The sequence below is a fragment of the Clinocottus analis genome, unplaced genomic scaffold, assembly GCF_023055335.1.
Source record: "Clinocottus analis isolate CAN_PGR_092001 unplaced genomic scaffold, fCliAna1.0.p SCAF_18, whole genome shotgun sequence".
NCBI classification, from domain to species: Eukaryota; Metazoa; Chordata; class Actinopteri; order Perciformes; family Cottidae; genus Clinocottus; species Clinocottus analis.
Window position 1 is genome coordinate 14,149,406 of NW_027175909.1, and position 17,286 is coordinate 14,166,691.

Below are 17,286 nucleotides of genomic sequence, written 5' to 3' on the forward strand. Positions count from 1 at the left end.
CGTTTTTTCCCCCCTTTCTTCTTCCTTCCTTCCTTCTCCCACGGACTTCGCCACAGTAATAATAGCGTGGAGATGAGGCGCGTGGATCTCAGGACAGTGCCGGATTTACCGATACAAACGGATCAATTTGCCGATCGGGATTTGCAATTTTAAGCAGCAGGGGCAGCTTCCGTGGAGTGGAGTGTCTGCAGCCGGGAGGGTGGGAGGGTGGGAGGGGAGATACCGAGCAATGTTATCTGCGGAGATGCGTTGTTGGCTGAGGTTCCTGTCCGCGGATGTTGCAGCTCGCTCGGGCTGCGCACGGTGCCGCTGGGTGGCTGTGATTGGACCGGACACCGACTGGGGCTGACTGGTGTTTGTACGGCAAGCAAATGTTTCGGGAAGAAGGGAAGGGGAGGGGGATTAAGAGGATCAATATGAGTTACTGGAGCACGCGATCGGGGAAGATTGCCAGTCGCCACGAGCACGCGTGTCGGTGTGAGGACGGAGGACAACGTGCAGGATGTTTTTTCTTGGATTTAAATTCAAACCGGACCAGAGACATCTTCCTACCGTCAGACATTCATGTATAATTGATGTGATGCGTTTTGTTGCCTTTGCAAACTGTTCAGAGATTGTCACAAGTGGATGTGGATAGTGTTTTTTCTTGCACAAAAGTTTTTTTTTCTTTTTTGTGTGTGTGTGTGCCTCTTCTTTGACATGGGACTTTGATGTTGCATCATTTGTCTTTTCACTTTTTTTTTTTTTGGACAAATATCTCTCACCTGGACTTTTATTTTGAAATAGCCAAAGTTATGGGACATTACAATAACATTGCCTGATTTTTTTTCAAACACAGTAAAATGTATGAAATGCCAGGCAACATGGCAGTTAACTGGGTTTTATATTCAGTTTTTTTACTACCACTGTTCGCAGTAGGGACAGCTTTCTCGGGCGTCTTCAACGCCACAGACAGAGACATTTTCACAGATGACTTGCTGCAGGTCAAGCTCACACAAGCCAGAGCGACTGAGCAGTGGAAACTCCGCTCCTCTGATTCCCATCCCAACCTATATTTTAACCAAGTGGATGTGTTGCACTTGAGGCAAAGGTCCTCCACCACCCACAGTCACATATTTAAAGTCATCCGGGCCGCTGCCCTCACCATGTTGGCAAACGTTCCCACTTACATGCCCCCTGCGAAACATGCAGAGTTTACAAGCAAGTGGAATGAGATTTATGGGAATAACCTGCCTCCCCTGGCTCTCTACTGCCTGTTGTGCCCAGAGGACTCCGCCGCCCTGCAGTTTCTTATCAAGTTTATGGATCGGATGGCTGAGTACCCCGACTGGAAGGTGACCAGCGCTCCCAACGACGAGGTCCCCACGGCGCACTCCCTCACTGGGTTCGCTACAGCTTATGACTTTATTTACTCCTTCCTGGACGAGCGGAGGCGGGACGTTTACCTCAAGAAAATTCGCTCGGAGACGGAGCAGCTGTTTGACCTCTCAAAGTACAGAGGCTGGGGCAAACAGTACCTCCAAAATCATCAGACCACCAACATATTAGCCGTGCTGATCGGCGCCATCGTGGTGGGATCGCACGACGACCGGGAGTCGATGATCTGGAAACAGGTGGCGGTGAACTACATGGAGAAAACTATGTTCCTCCTCAACCACGTGGTCGACGGCTCCCTGGATGAGGGAGTGGCCTACGGGAGCTACACGGCCAAGTCCATCACACAGTACGTCTTCTTAGCTCAGCGCCACTTCAACATCGACAACCTGCAGAGCAACTGGCTCCGGGGACACTTCTGGTTTTATTACGCCACTCTGTTGCCGGGCTTCCAGAGGACGGTGGGCATCGCCGACTCCAACTACAACTGGTTCTACGGGCCGGAGAGCCAGCTGGTTTTCCTCGACACGTTCGTCATGAAGAACGGGACGGGCAACTGGCTGGCTCAGCAGATTCGAAAGCACCGGCCCAAGGACGGTCCCATGGGGCAGTCGGCCGCCCAGCGCTGGGCGACCCTTCACACGGAATACATCTGGTACAACTCCCACCTCACGCCGCAGCCACCTACTGACTTTGGGAAAGCTAGGATGCATATTTTCTCAAACTGGGGCGTGGTAACGTACGGCGCGGGGCTCCCGAACGGCCAGGGGAACACTTTCGTCTCCTTTAAGTCCGGCAAGCTGGGCGGCCGTGCCGTCTACGACATCGTCCACGACAGGCCTTACTCCTGGGTGGACGGCTGGAACAGCTTCAACCCGGGTCACGAGCACCCCGACCAGAACTCTTTCACGTTTGCGCCTAACGGACAGGTGTTTGTGTCCGAAGCACTTTATGGTCCAAAGTACAGCTACCTGAACAACGTGCTGGTGTTCAGTCCGTCTCCCACCAGTCAGTGTAACGCGCCGTGGGAGGGGCAGTTGGGCGAGTGCGCCAAGTGGCTGCGCTGGACCGATGAGGGGGTGGGCGACGCCAGAGGGGAGGTGGTCGTCGCCTCCTCTCACGGGGACACCATGTTTGTGAGCGGCGAAGCGGCGGCGGCTTACTCGCCCGCCATGAGACTGAAGAGCGTGTACCGAGCGTTAGTCCTGCTGAACTCGCAGACCTTGCTGGTGCTGGACCACGTCGAGAGGTGGAGCGACTCGCCCGTGAAGTCCCTCAGCGCCTTTTTTCACAATCTTGACATTGACTTTAAATACGTCCCTTTCAAATTCATGGACAGATACAACGGCGCCATGATGGATGTGTGGGACGCTCATTATAAAATGTTCTGGTTCGACAGCCAGGGTCACAGCCCCGACACCAGGATACAAGAGGCAGAGCAGGCGGCGGAGTTTAAAAAGAGGTGGACTCAGTATGTCAATGTCACTTTCCCGGTGACAGGCCCGGTCAGCAGAGTAGCTTACGTGCTACACGGCCCGTACGTCAAAGTGTCCAGCTGTAGATTTGTTGACGATAGCAAAAATGGAGTGAGAATTTCTCTAACCATAAATAACACAGAGAGGATAGTCTCTATTGCGACAAACTATAAAGACATAGGCGCGAGGTCGGCTTATTTAGGATTCGGAGGCCACTGTAAAGTTGAGGATAGATATCAAATCACTCGATACGGCCTTGGGACCCAGCTCATCCCCAAACCAATCAGCACTAATAATCAGCTGTTTGACTTTGGCTTCACGGTCAACGTGATCGCAGGGGTCGTCCTCTGCGTGGCCATCGCGTTTCTGACCATGCAGAGGAAGTTTTACGTCTGCTTCAGCAGGCTGATGCGTTACGCCCTCCTCACCGTGCTCATCCTGTGGATCGCCGAGCTGCTGTTCGTGTCCAACAGCTGCGACCAGCTCCTCTGTGGGGTGAAATGGAAAGTGGCGGGCGCCAAAAGCGAGGCGAGCAAACAAATCAGACTGTACGAGCAGCGCCGGCTCCCTTTACCCACCGTCGTCATCGCGACCCTTCCCGGATCGGGGTCGGAAATACTCAAGCACCTTTTCTACAACAGCTCGGACTTTGTTTACATACGAGTCCCCACCGAGCACGTGGACATTCCCGAGACCGAGTTCGAGTTCGACTCCCTGGTCGACGCCTGCGAGTGGTCGAGGTCGGACGCCGCGCGGGGACGGTTTAAGATTATTCAGGGCTGGCTGCATTCGCTGGTCCACAACACCAAGCTGCACTTGCAGAATATTCAGCTGGCGGAGGGCGGCAGGGTCAGACAGCTCCAGAGAGCCGGCCCCTCCGGGGACAGAAAGAAAAGATCCAGGAGGAGGGAGCCGGCTTCCGAGCTCAAGGGCAAACTGAGAGCGAGCCTGGACAGAGACGCCGAGTCCGTGAGGGAGATGAGGCGGCACGTCGCGGAGTACCCCAACGCCCGGGTGGTCCTCAACATGCGGAGCGGAAGCTGGGCCCTCAAACTGCCTTTCATCCAGGAGGTCGTGGGCTCGTCCCTGAGGACGATCTACTTGGTGAGAGACCCTCGGGCGTGGATTTACCTCATGGTTTACAACAGCAAGCCCAGCCTCTACTCCCTGAAAAACATCCCGCAGCACCTTTCCTTGATATTCAAGGAGGGCGCCGGCGGCGCCGGGTGCCCGGCGGCGGCGCCGGAGTTTAAAATAATCCAGAGGCTGCTGGCCCGTTCGGAGACCAACCCCATCCTCATCCTGGCCCACCTGTGGCGGGCTCACACGGCGGCGGCGCTGCGAGTCGCCGAGAGCCTCCCCGAGGAGTCCTACCTCCGGGTGAGGTTCGAGGACGTGGTGGACTTCCCGCAGGAGACGGCGGAGAGCGTCCACACCTTTCTGGGGGTGCCCGTGTCACCCGCGGCCCTCAACCAGCTTCTATTCACCACCTCCACCAACCTGTACAACCTGATGTACGAGGGGGACATTTCGCCCGCCAACATCAACATGTGGAGGCAAAATATGCCGCAAAAGGACATCAGACTAATAGAGGACGTGTGTGGGAGTGTGATGGGGAGGCTGGGTTACACCAGTTAACCTGCTGCTGCTGCTGGTCAGCTGATATTGAGCTGTCTCGTTTGACTGTAGCTGCCATCTATGTTTTTTGGGGTTTTTTTTGCACTGACCTTAAATTTTAAAAAAGATGTTACAAGTTGAGGAGAAGCTGCATAGCATTTCTGTCTTTTTTTTGTGTTCCTGTCGTGTTTGTTTGGGTGTTGTAAAAGACAGCAGATGTTCGTGAGGGAGGAATATTTTACATTAAAATAGGTGCGCTCATGCTATTCTTTTCACGCTCACTTGTAGCACTTTTTTCAAGGACTTTAGAGCCTTTTGCCGGATTGGATTCGAGCATTTATTCTGTTTATCGCGGCGTCCTCCAGCAGCTCGCTCTCACAGTGAAGAATGTTTACTGTTTGTCTTAGTAAGAGATGAGAAATGAGAGTTTTGCTGATCCCTAATCTGTGATGTCAGAGAAATGTTTGTGCAAAATCCATATCTGTTATAACTGGCTCATTAGTTGTTGTTTTTTTTGCTTGGGCGAGAGGGTTGGAGGGGGGGGTGAAGAGATATTTACTGGTTTGAAACAGATTTGGGATGAAGCTCATTAGGGAAGTAAGGCTCGCACTTATTGACAGACTTCGGGAGAGGATTTTTAAACACTAGTTTGGCTGTCGGGAGTTCACTATCTGAACTCTGTGTGCTGTTTCCCTTTAAAAAAGACAAAATGCTGCAATGTATCGGCTCGTTGGCAAAGCAGAGAAAAAGAAAGCGGTGCTTTATTGCTCTAATATAGACGGGTGAATGGTGCAAATTGTATTGTCGTTCCATCAGTAGAGGGATTTCATTTAAAGCTCAGATATATGTCGCGATGGCTCGGTGGCTTAACACTTTCACGGGGACTCCTTTGATTCTTTGTGGGGGTTCAGCGCGGTTTTTCCCAAACTATCTGTACTTTATGTACTCGATTAGCTTGGAAATATTAAAGCTCTGAAGATATGTGAACCTCAGAAGATATTATGTGTAGAAGAAAGAAAGTTAGAAGTATTTATGGGTTCCAAAGACACATATCCCAAAGGATCAGGACTGAATATGATTATTATAACTCCCTTTGGCATTTATTGAATTAGATCAGAGGAAAGTGCTTAATAGGAATCAAACTGGAAAAAAAAAACTGTCAGCCTTGACACATTTCTAGTCAAAGCAATTTCCAAAGCATCCCCCTCAGCTACTCATATTAATCTGCAAGATGCCATAACTGAGGCTTACCCTGTGTTTTATTGTTGTGCTGTTTTCACTATAAAAGCCTGAAGGATATGCAAACAATTTTCCATTTCCCCCATTGTGGTCAATCAGATATCCAATGATCTTTGTCGTGAGAGAGTTCAGCGAGGGATGATTATCAAGTACAGCTCAAGAAAAAAAAGACCATTTGGACTGTGTGACGTTATGCTCTCCGTCCACAAAAAGGTACACACACACCTTTGAGGCCGTCTTGCGTAGACCTTCATGTACCGTTAAATGAATCACATGTAACATGCAGATGGTTCACTCCATGATAAACCGTCCCCCTTTCGCATCTGTACACACAAAGAAAAGATTTAAAAAAAACACACACATACTTGCGCCCATTTAGAAAGATCCATCTCTCCCCGGCTAGAAACAGTCCTGTTTGTTTTCCTCTCAGCGAAACACTGAAACCCTTGACTGCCTGGAAAGAAGAAAAAAAAACAACAACCCCGTTTGATGTTTGTGATCTTTGAATGTGTAGACTTGGCAGACATGCTTTCACTTTGGTGTTGCAATCCTGTTACCAACTCTGTTTTGTATTTGCTCGTGGGGATATGGTTCCTTGCTTCTGTGGCCTTGAATTACAATCATTTTCTTTATAAAAGGGGGTTTTCTGTGGGCTCTGGAGCAAGCGGTGGAGATGATGTAAAGAATATAATAAATTCATAAATATATCGGCAACCAGTCTTTTGTTCGTATGCAGTGAGTTATTAGTTATTCTCTAGCGCTGTGATATAAGAATGTACCCTCATGTGCTGCAGATATTGTTACTCAGAGAAAAGGCTGCTCATGTTATACTATTATTATCCATCACTATAAAAGAGATGCCATACATTTCAATAGCTCCATTCACAATGGTTACTGCACCGGTGAAACGTACGCAGACATGTCTGCCGCTGCAATTATTCAAAAACTCCCCTTTTTTTTTTATTAGACATGGATGACAGAAGCCTAATTGCTCGTGTGAGTGACATGCGTGACGAGGAGGAGCCGACAATTAATAACACGTCAGGCTATTCTTTCGTCACGCTCCGACTGACACGGGAGCGAGCTAGTGGGGGGGGAAAACAACAACAACAACAACAACAGGCCGTGTCTGGCGTCCCGGCCGGGTCCCAGTGAGTCAGTGGTTTTTATTGCTCGTTTGTTCTTGATCCTCCCCGTAACACTCTGATGCTCGGCGGGGCCCTCGGTGCCTAATCCTCACTTCACTGAGCAAAACCTCAGGCAAGAGGTGGAAGGAAAGCAAGCGCAAGTCCTGACGTGCACTCGGCGGTTTAGGAGCCTGTTTGGTTTCGTTCTGAAAATGCAGACGCATGAAGGATCTCATGACTGTTACTCATGTTGAGCTTTTAATTATTAGGATTCTTTACACCCTAAACTAGCCATCAGTGGTGGAAGAAGTACTCACATGTGTTGCATACTGAGACAGAGGAATACTCTGACTGGGTCCTGCATTCACAATCTTACAGAAGTATAAAAGTATTAGCATCAAAATATCATGATGATCCCGAATGTTTAAGTACTCCATTTGACAAAAGAATAATGCATATTTTGCTTCTTGATTATGATTATTGATGCATTAAGTGTCCATTTCTGTAGGTGGAACTAATTTTATCCACTTTAAATGCTGCCTTAATGTCTGAAATAATGTATTAGTGTATTTATATTCCTCATTGTTAACCTGCATCTGCACAATCTACAGCTGCCAATGAAATATAGTGAAATAAAAGTACACAATATTGGCTTCAAAGATGTTGAGGAGTGTAAATATGAAGTAACATAAAACTGAGTAGTAAAAGTACCTCAAAAGTGCTCTCATGTATCGTATTTGAATGAATGTACTTAGTTGCATTACACCATAGTCAATAACTCCACGTCTATGGGATCGTGCATCTTCCTTCGACGGCTTTTATTGGATTTTATCGGCCACTTTCTCATAAAGTTTTATTAATGGTCAATTCATAAGTCACTGAGGCTTGAGGGTTGCCAGGTTGGGGAAATCTTCATGGCGGGTTTTTATCATCAGCCAGCGGGGGGAAAGTAACTAAGTATTTAACCTACAGAACATGAGTATTTACAGTTAATGTTACTTTATACTTCAGAATCTACTCATTTCATATGTAACACTGCATCTCTCACAGAGGCAATGAACAGCTTTGTTTGTGATACTTTTTGAACAAATGAAAAATTCCTCCACATAACTGCTGAGCATCTGCGTCACAGTGCTTTTTATTAACTATTAAATAACAGCTGGGGACTTGATGGATTATTGTAAAACCATATGCAAGTCAATAACTTACATTACATTTTAAAATGAGCAACTAATTGTAGATTATTGACTTTTGCTGCGACTCGCAGCCCTTTGTTAATGACTTTATTATCATGTATACCAACAGACCTAATGGCTTATTAAGATAATAGATCGTTAATACATTGATTGTGGCCCAGATGCCCTGCAGCTAAACAGACAGAGCAAGTGTGGGAAGATAAACACCACAGAGACATTTACAGCAAGCAACAGCAGCCAAAAAGCTCTTATGAACGGCTCAGATCAGATCTATATATGATTAATAAATAGTTTATTAACCATTCATGATGCTGCCTTAATGAGGCTGCAGTTGTAAAGGCACTGGATTTATATTTCATGACACCACTTTCCAATAAGTCATGCTCTTTATCGGGTTCATAGGTTGCCATAAATAGTTAATAAATCATGTTTTAAGACTATTTTACATACATGTGGAATCATTTTATTTCTTCTATATATTATAATCTATTTAAATTAAGAAAACATCACCATTTATGTTTTACTTTATTGTGGAGAAAGTGATAAACATGAGTTATTAATGACTTGATTAAAGTAGTTTTTCATAACTGAGCAACCTCAAAGTTGCTCTTATTTTTAACTAATCAATTAATAATTAGTAAATGATTTATTAACTATTAACTGAGCTGTTATTTTGAAAGGGTGCCTCATAAGAAAGTCTTTCTGATGGAGCCCAGATCCTCATTGGACCTTTTACCAGCGTGGCATCGCGCATTAATCTTCCCTATGAAGCTAATCGTGCTAGTTGCCGCGTTAAGTCTGTAATCTCTGCCGATGAAATGTAACGGCGTCTTAGAAACGGGCTAAAAATAAAACTATATGTCAGAGTGTTTACTTCCCATCTGGAAAAAAAATAAGACTGCTGCTGCACAGGATGACAGACGCGCTTTATGCAAGTAAACCTTTTGATGTCTGATCACAAAAAGCAGATTTGCAGAACTAATTTCCGCTCGTTTTTCCCCCCGCAGATTAGCGCAGACGCTTGATAGCCGATACGTAATCATTGCATGAAACAGGGTTTCCTACGGAAAATGATTTGCATCGTAATCTAATCCCGTGCCGCAGCTCGGGTGAGTGATCAAGTAGCTCTCTCTCTCTCCCGCCATGAAGCGCATGCAGATACAACAGCTCGACTCAGTTTCCACTGGAGTAGTCGTACCCTTTTGCCGCTACGCCCGTTATCTTTCGCCGCCGGTGAGAGACCGAGTCCCGAGAGAGTCTCTCTCCCTCGCCGGCAGCCATCGCTCCTGCCAGCGCTCATTAATTAACCTTTCCTGCCGCCGCCATCAGTCAGCGAGCAGCCTGATATTCTGGAGAGGAGTAATCATTGACGGCTATTGTGCTGGAGAATTAGCCCGCTGACGCAGAGCAGAAAGCATCCTGGCTACGGAGTTTGAAAACTTCAATATGACTTCGATGTGCATGACTTGTGTCCTTCAGATGACGGAGGGGAGGCTTTCTAGACTTTCGTCGGCGAGATGCGAGCCACACGGAGACGCCGCCGCCGCCGCTCTCGTGTTTAGTCATTTTCAACGCTCGTGAGGTGCTCACGGTGGACCGTGAACACCAGCGGTGTTCAAAATGGACACCGCTGGATCTGGATACGGGGAGGCGCGCGTCACGGGGAATCGCTATTAATAAGAGTTGACTCGCGAAGGAAATGTGGCGCGTTGTCAATTCGTCGCCGGTGGCGAGTCGTTTCTGTCGTGAAAATGTGATCTCCCGTGCCAATAAAGAACAGCGACCGCTAATGAAGCCCAGTCTGGTTTCATAGCGCAGGGACATCAGACCTGGATGAGGCATTTTTGAAATTTCACTCCAGGCAGATCTCTCTCTCTTTACTGAGGCTGATGGCTCACAGTTGTGAGTCAGAAACGTTTCCTTCCGGCTTTACGCAATCCTCATTGCCAATTTCTTTTGCTTTTTTTTTTTTTTCTCCTTCCAGTTTGAACGATCGTCAGCCGAATTTGTCAAAATGAGATAATTTCACGTTAACTGCAGATCTGTTTTTCTCTGGATTTCAAGGTCCCCGAGAAGCATCTCCATTATAAATTCCTCCATATGTTTATTTGCAAACAGATTTTTTACTTTGTATTTTTTTTTTTTTTATGACCATGCCTCCGTCTGAAAGTCAAATGAAAGTCTGTAGAAATGTAATTTTTTTCCGGAGTATTACATAACAATATGACAGAAGACTTTTCTTTGAGAAGTTTCTGACTTTTTGACTTTGGAAGTGAGACCCTTCAGCATAAACCAGCTTAACCTGTCTCCCTTGACAATTTGGTTAATCCGCTCTCTTGTTCTGTGCATCACAGACAGTTTTGCAGAGCAGACCGAGCGAGCTCTCTGGCTCTTGGAAATTGAGCCCTGTCGTTCGGTATGTGCAGAGCTCCTCCGTCCCTCTTCCTCTTTCAACCACTGCGGTTTGCTGGCAGTGCAAAAAAAAAAAACAACCAAGCAGAATGATGTGTGAGCTGGAAAAAAAAGAGATAAAAAGAAATGATTTAGCTGTTTTCTGACTAATGCGAGTTTACCAATCCGGTGATGGAAAAGGGCTCGCCGCTCTTGTCATTTAATGAGCTGTTCCTGGCCATGAAAGCGTAGAGAGTGGCCGCGCGACAGCGTTTAAAGGCCTGGTGTTATTCTGAGGTGGAGGAGGACTGGATCCAGCTGGCTGGCCGACAGACAGACGGGGTTGAGGCGCTTTTCCTAGATGACACACTCGCTATAGTCCTTCATTACAGGCACCCAGAAACCATAACCCGCCTGTCAAGAGTGCCGCCGCCGCCGCCGCCGCCGCGCTCCTGAACCATGTGTGGGCAGAGCATGACTGTCATGTTTTATGTTATACACAATAAGGCTGATAGGAGAGAGGAAGAAAAAAGAAAAAAAAAAGGGGTGATTGCATGTCATGTAGTTATTGTGGGGGCGTCCCATCCGGCCTAATTACATCAAGCATGAGTCATTGATCTCTAATTAGAGGAATTTATGTCTTGAGGAGCAGTAACGGCCCCTGTGACATTGGTCACAGTGTGTCTGGGAAATTACAGCTGAGCAATGTATCGCTGTAAAGTCCCACCGACATTAAATGCATCTTTTTTTGTCTGTCCTCACTTAGATATTCACATCTCATAGTTCTTTTGATAGAGAGGAAATGGAAAGCTATTTCCTACAATAAAGAATTGACAGGAGACGCGACCGGGTGAGGGATTGTTGCACCGTGAGCTTCAGAGATAAGACAATCATTTTACTCTACACAGATTTCATATCATCCTCTTCCCATAACTGTCCCACCCGGAGCGGCTATCTACTCAGTCCATGAATGCAGCCTTAAAATTAGCTTTTTTTCTTCTTCTTCTATTCCCTTTGGGTGGCTCTCCCCTTGTCTCTTTAAAAAAAAAAAAAAGAAGAAGAAGAAGAAACTTTACTTTCAACATTTCCTTGCAATTGCACCATTGGCTCTGGACGGCTTCCAACAACAGTGTATTTTTAAAAAGGAGACATCCTGACACTGACAGGCGGCAGGAGACGAGGGACATTCGTCTCTCGTCTCTCATCCCTCACGATTTTTATCTGCAGACGAAGCCAGATGGTCAGATTCTCCGCTCATATGGCTGCGTTCCTCGGAGATCGTCATTCTTGGCCCGCTTGGCAACAAAATTAAAGCGAGGAGATGCTAAGAAGCGATAAGAGCTGAACGGGCCCGAGACAAACACCGCCACTGACAGCGTTCCTCGGCTGGAATTTGACTCCCTTTGCGCGACGATTCCTGATGAGAGGAACAAAACTGCACGGTAAAAGAAACAAACAGTAGAAGCGACAACAAGAGGTGACCCCCCCCGCTTTGCTGGTGCGAGATGATTTGCGATGAAAACCAACCGTTACATCATCTTTGATGTTCGTTGACCAGAAGGATACAGGATGAACTGCAGAAAAAGAGCCAGACGGTCTGTTTTTCTCGGTCTGCAGAAGGTGTCTAATTGCAGCGTCTCGTAGCAGGAGACAGCACAGTTCCTCCCCCTTAGCTCCACGGCCGGATTAAACTGCTCGGGGGCCTCGGGGCAAACAACGAACTGCCGGGCCCCAAAGCACGCCGTTAGGGTCATTGATTGGCAATCAAAAATAGCAGGGCCTCAAGAGCTCTGGTTATTTGCTTTGGCTGGTTGGAATCACAGCCTCGGCCGGCACTTTCTATCTCCTCTTGCACATCTGAATGAGTTTCTGATTGAAACGGACAGAAGAAAAAAAGATGACACTCGAGATATAGAACACTGGAACAAATCCGGTCCGGACAGCGTCTTGAGAGTCAGGTCGGTTTTATAGAGTTGCCTTTTCACGCATTTTGCAAACAACATGAGATTGTCAGTGTCAGATGTGTTCTCACCTTCTGAAAACACTCCGGCGGTGTTCAGCGAGGGCTGGAGCCTGGATGGAGACTGCAGGAGGCAGGAAACGGCGCAAAAAGCATTGTGGTCATGTGGTCGATTTGTAATTTGGTCTCTCGGCGTCCCTTGAGTTTGTCGCCCTTTATCCACAGAAGTCCCAAAATCTAGTCGTCTCTCAGTAAATGTTCGCTGGCGTCTGTGTGAATCGCAAAGTCCGTGGGAAATATGCGCTGAGCATTACGGATTGAAGCTAAAAAAAATGCTTCAACTTTTGTGAAAAATCAACATGACTGTATGGGTCGGCTTCATAAACACATGTTAGAGAGGAACACGGAGAGAGACTTAAGGGAAAGGACAGAAAGAGCCAGAATCTACATCAGTTGCTCGCTAGCTTAATGCTAATATGCACACACACTTTTACGAATACACCCAATGCATTGTGGTCCAAAACTCTGAATGTAACTATAACTTCTCGTCAAAAAAAGTCCAGATGTTACCTTCAAGTAACATCTCTTAAAGTAAGAATCCACAACTGTTTCCTTCAAATATCCTGTTTTTTTTGTTTTTTTTTGTCTTAAAGACTTTTGTGTTCTATCTGGTTTCTTGGAATATATTTAGAAAATCCCCTTGAACACAGGCCATGGTGTGTTTAAATTGAACAGTCACAGTAGTTTGTGTGGATTAAATTGAAGAAGTGGGCAGTTAACACGAGGACTGAATCGCTTCGGGGAAGGCAAGTTTGCTGCAAAAGCAAAGTGACTGCCTCCAAGCCAAAAAACAGTTGCAGATGTTGGTGCCTTTCCAAGATTTAGCACTCTGCTACTTTAAAATGCAGACAACGCCCGCGTGCGATGACAGCAGAAGGAATTAAGTGGAAAATGAATTCCAAAAAACAACGTTTGTTTATGACCAAATGTGTCGGGGAAAATCAAAGAAAACAGGAAGCTAATGGACGCCGCGTCAATGCCCAGGAATAATTTACGAGGAGCGCCAATTCGTCCCTTTACATCACTGTCTGCCAAAAAATAAAAAGGATAAAATGACACGCTAAATATTAAGGCTCCTGTTCAACGCCGCACCTAATTTAGAGACTGTGAAGCTCAAAAACGTGTCAGAGAATTTACCCTTTGCATGAGATTGGAGATTCTCTCTGAGCTTATTTTTTAAACAGCTGCCCTCCTGTCTCTCAAGGTTACGTGCTAAATCAGGGGCTGCGATTTCACTTTAAAAATGTTATCAAACCGGGACATTCTCCTCTGTCACAGCAAAGTTGGTTTTAATAATTCATCGGCTCCTGACAAACCTCCTCTGGTCCCTCGGATTCCTGCAGCAGAGATTAGCGGGCGGAGGTTTCCCGAGACGGAGCGCTGACACGGCTGCCTCTCGCTGTGTTTACTAAGTGTCATTTGTGTCCTTTTGCAAACAGTCTTTTGACGGGTTTTTTGATTTGACTGCGAGGCACAAATGATGGCATTACTTTAATAACTGGTCGCGGTCACAGTGGCTTTGCTCCTGAGCCTCGACTATAATAAGAGTAATGTGTGGATGGTGTCCCTCTGGCAAGGCTGCCTCATTAAATGGCTGGAGAAGAGTGACTGGCTGCAGGGGCGATGAATTATTGATGAGAGAGCTTGATTAATTGAAAATATCCTCCATAGCAGGCACCGATGTGTGTGTGTGTGTGCGTAGGCGGAGGTGTGTGTGTGTGCGGTTGGAGTAAGTGGCTTCATTTTGACTATAATCAGTTGATGCATAAAGCGCAGTGGGTTTTTTTTTTCCTTTATTGGTATTCTGCACAGTCACGCACTGTCAAACATGTGCAGTATGGTGCAATCACAAATACGAACAGTTCAAATGATGTTATTCATATAAGCACAGTCCAGGTGGGAGATATATAACCTCAGGCAATCTGCACAATGTCAGTTGTCGTTAAACAACGGGAGATGTTTGTGTTGGGAGACTGCGAGCGTCTCCGGCACCTGCGACACGGGAACAAGGGATGAAAATATAAAGATGAAGCTGTTCGAGAGATGAGCGACAGGACCGGCGCGAGTTAGCTCAAGTAACGAGTCGGCGGCGACGCGAGAGCGGGTGTTTACAAGCCGTGTTTCAAGTCAAAGGTCGCCCTGAAGGCGAGGTCGACCCCGTGTCTCTTTCCTTCCGCAAACGAGACAGTTCATCCTCACGTCGGCTCGAAGCTAACGATGCATTCGGGCGCTCCTCTTTGACTCGTAAAGTGAGACTTTTCCGAGTTAATCAGCTGGAAGGTGGTCAACGAAGTGTAAATGCGTTAAACTGTAAAGTCTCACGGTGCCCGAGTATTAAGTACGCGTTAAGACATTATAACAAGTATTATTCGTCGCCCATGTTGGGCCTATCGATCTTTTTTTTAATCAATTTTTTGTTGACAAAGTTTTCCTTTGGGGATAATTTGCGGTTGAAAAAGAAATGTAATAAATCACATTATATCGCAATACGCAATATATCGAGATAATATCGTATCAGGACTTAAGTATCGTGATGGTATTGTATCGTGGGACATCTGGTGAGTCCCACCACTACAAACAATTAACTAGAAATACAGATATGACCACGTTAGAGAGGCTTGAAATACACACAGATTAATGGCAGCGGCAATGTCGAACACTGTGAGATAAAGTTCACGAGTCAGAAAGCTCGAATCTGAGAATGGAAATGAGGACAATCTTCAGTCAAACTCCTCGCAGGTCGTGTCCACACATCTTTTGACGAACACCGACATGAATAAACATCACCACATGGCCACCGGGAGCCGCCTCGGCACTCACAGCCATAGATTCTCCACGTCTACAAACTCATCCTGGATGAATTATTATTATTACCAAAACAAAACAAGTGATTTGGCTTTTTTAATGACAATGACAACGCTGTCCAACATGTCGGTAGTCTCCCAGTTGGGTGACATCTGTGGACGGAGAAATCCATAGCATATGATTCGCATCATTTCCAGACCCATCGTGACCTTTGGGGCCTTGTATTAAATTAATGTGAGCAGCTCTCAGGAGAATATAAAGGAACCTCAGATCTCTGCATTAAACAATTGACCGTCTACCGAACAGCTTAAACCACATTGGCTCGAGACGTGGTCCTTGGTGGGGGGTTTACGGCACAATTTCCACCTTCTTGTTGTAAATAAATCAACTTTATTGTTTGGACCAACACATTTCAGACGGTGGACTGCAGGGTCATCGTGATGGGGATGCAGACAGTGACTCAAATAGCTGCATCAGGTGTATGCCACAGTATGACCGATCAATTCAATTCACCTTTTGTTCTGTATATTTCTATATACTATACATTATCTACTGGTATTTTCTGTTTTGACCAATGCGTTGCTGCATTTAAAAGGTCTTTTCTACCAAGCTGCTGGAGTCTGATTCATTATTTTAATAACAGCAAAGCAACAAAAAAATTTTGGCTTTCCAAAGTACAAGTCGAGCCCGATGTGGCGTTACTCATGCAAGAAAGATCCCAGTGGCTCCCACACAATGGGGCATTCAGCTAGTTAATTAAACACTGGTACGGGACCGGTAATGGTTTCAGGCTGGTATCCAAAGCCCAGTTATCTGTATCAGGACTGAACAAGTTGAGTCAGTTCACCTTTAAATCCTAAAAATGGTCCAACAACATGTACGTACTAGTCTTTCAAGCACACGCCGGCTGTATTCAACACACATTTTCTTGGCTCCGGACCGGCCTTGTCAGCCTTTTGTGACCAAGACAAATGTGGACTTTGGAGGCTCCAACCCTGATTTGGGCCACAGCTTACAGTACCTCCATTATCTTGTTTCCTTCCCATCCTTTGTCAACATGCAAATCCAGTCCATTCTCCTCACTGAACTTCCATTAAGACCCATCAAGGCTGCCATCAGAAAATCTGTCTGAAGTCATGCCAGGGGAAATTACAGGCCCTCCTGGAAACTGCCAATAACAAATGACTTATATATAAACCCACATTGATTTGAAATTCATAAAGGCAGAATATATTACGGCCCGACTCACTTCTTAAAAACCGCTTAAAGGACATAAACTCATTTTTACCTCCTAGTTTGATATGACATTTACCAACTCCGGTGGAGATCATTGCGTATGCAGCGATAGCTTCCGCATGGCCCATACATCAAGGTCTTACGCGAGGTAAACCTGGCGTTAAGCAGAGCCCCGAGGCAAGTGTGCTACTAAAATGCTATGTAATAGAAAGTGATACATCACCACTTAGCACAGCAACGGGGGGGTTAAAGCCGTGTTTGTGCAGAGAGATGCTGGGTTTCTGAATGTCTGGCTCTGTGACGGCGAGCGCGGCGTGACGAGTCCCAGAGCCGAGGCTGTATTCACGCACGGGAAAAAAGGTTCTTCGTGGGAAAGGTTGTGGAGTCTTGAGCATCTCCGCCGCTCCCTCCGGGGAAAATGGACGACGGAAACAACGCGCTGGACTCGGGTTATCGTCACGAGGACAAGCCAAAGATTGAGGATGTAGGATCAGATGAGGAGGACTACGAGGTCAAGAAGAAGAAAAAGAAGATCAAGCGAAGAGTTAACTTGTATTTTGTTACACGCCTCATAATTTGAGGTCCATTTGTTGCCTTGCGAGACAAAAAAAGGGTTTGTTATGCTTGAAAAAAAACTAAAAACACACACAAGGTATAAACTCAGACTCACTGGCACACACCGATGTGTGTGCCAGTGAGTCTGAGTTTAGGCCAACACCCATCAAACCACTGAGAACAGGGGCTTTATTCATGAAGCTTCCCAGTACAAAGAGTCGCTCCTACTGACTTCATTCTTATAATCATGA

The 17,286-nt window shown here is 46.4% G+C and overlaps 1 protein-coding gene across 1 annotated transcript; it reads left to right on the forward strand.

Moving 5' to 3' along the window:
- Positions 1–256: 256 nt before the first annotated feature.
- LOC137789129 (dermatan-sulfate epimerase-like protein) lies at positions 257–6,412 on the forward strand. The gene has a single exon (XM_068582399.1). The coding sequence runs from the start codon at positions 843–845 to the stop codon at positions 4,485–4,487; it is 3,645 nt and encodes a 1,214-aa protein (XP_068438500.1). The 5' UTR covers positions 257–842; the 3' UTR covers positions 4,488–6,412.
- The last annotated feature ends 10,874 nt before the right edge of the window (positions 6,413–17,286 follow it).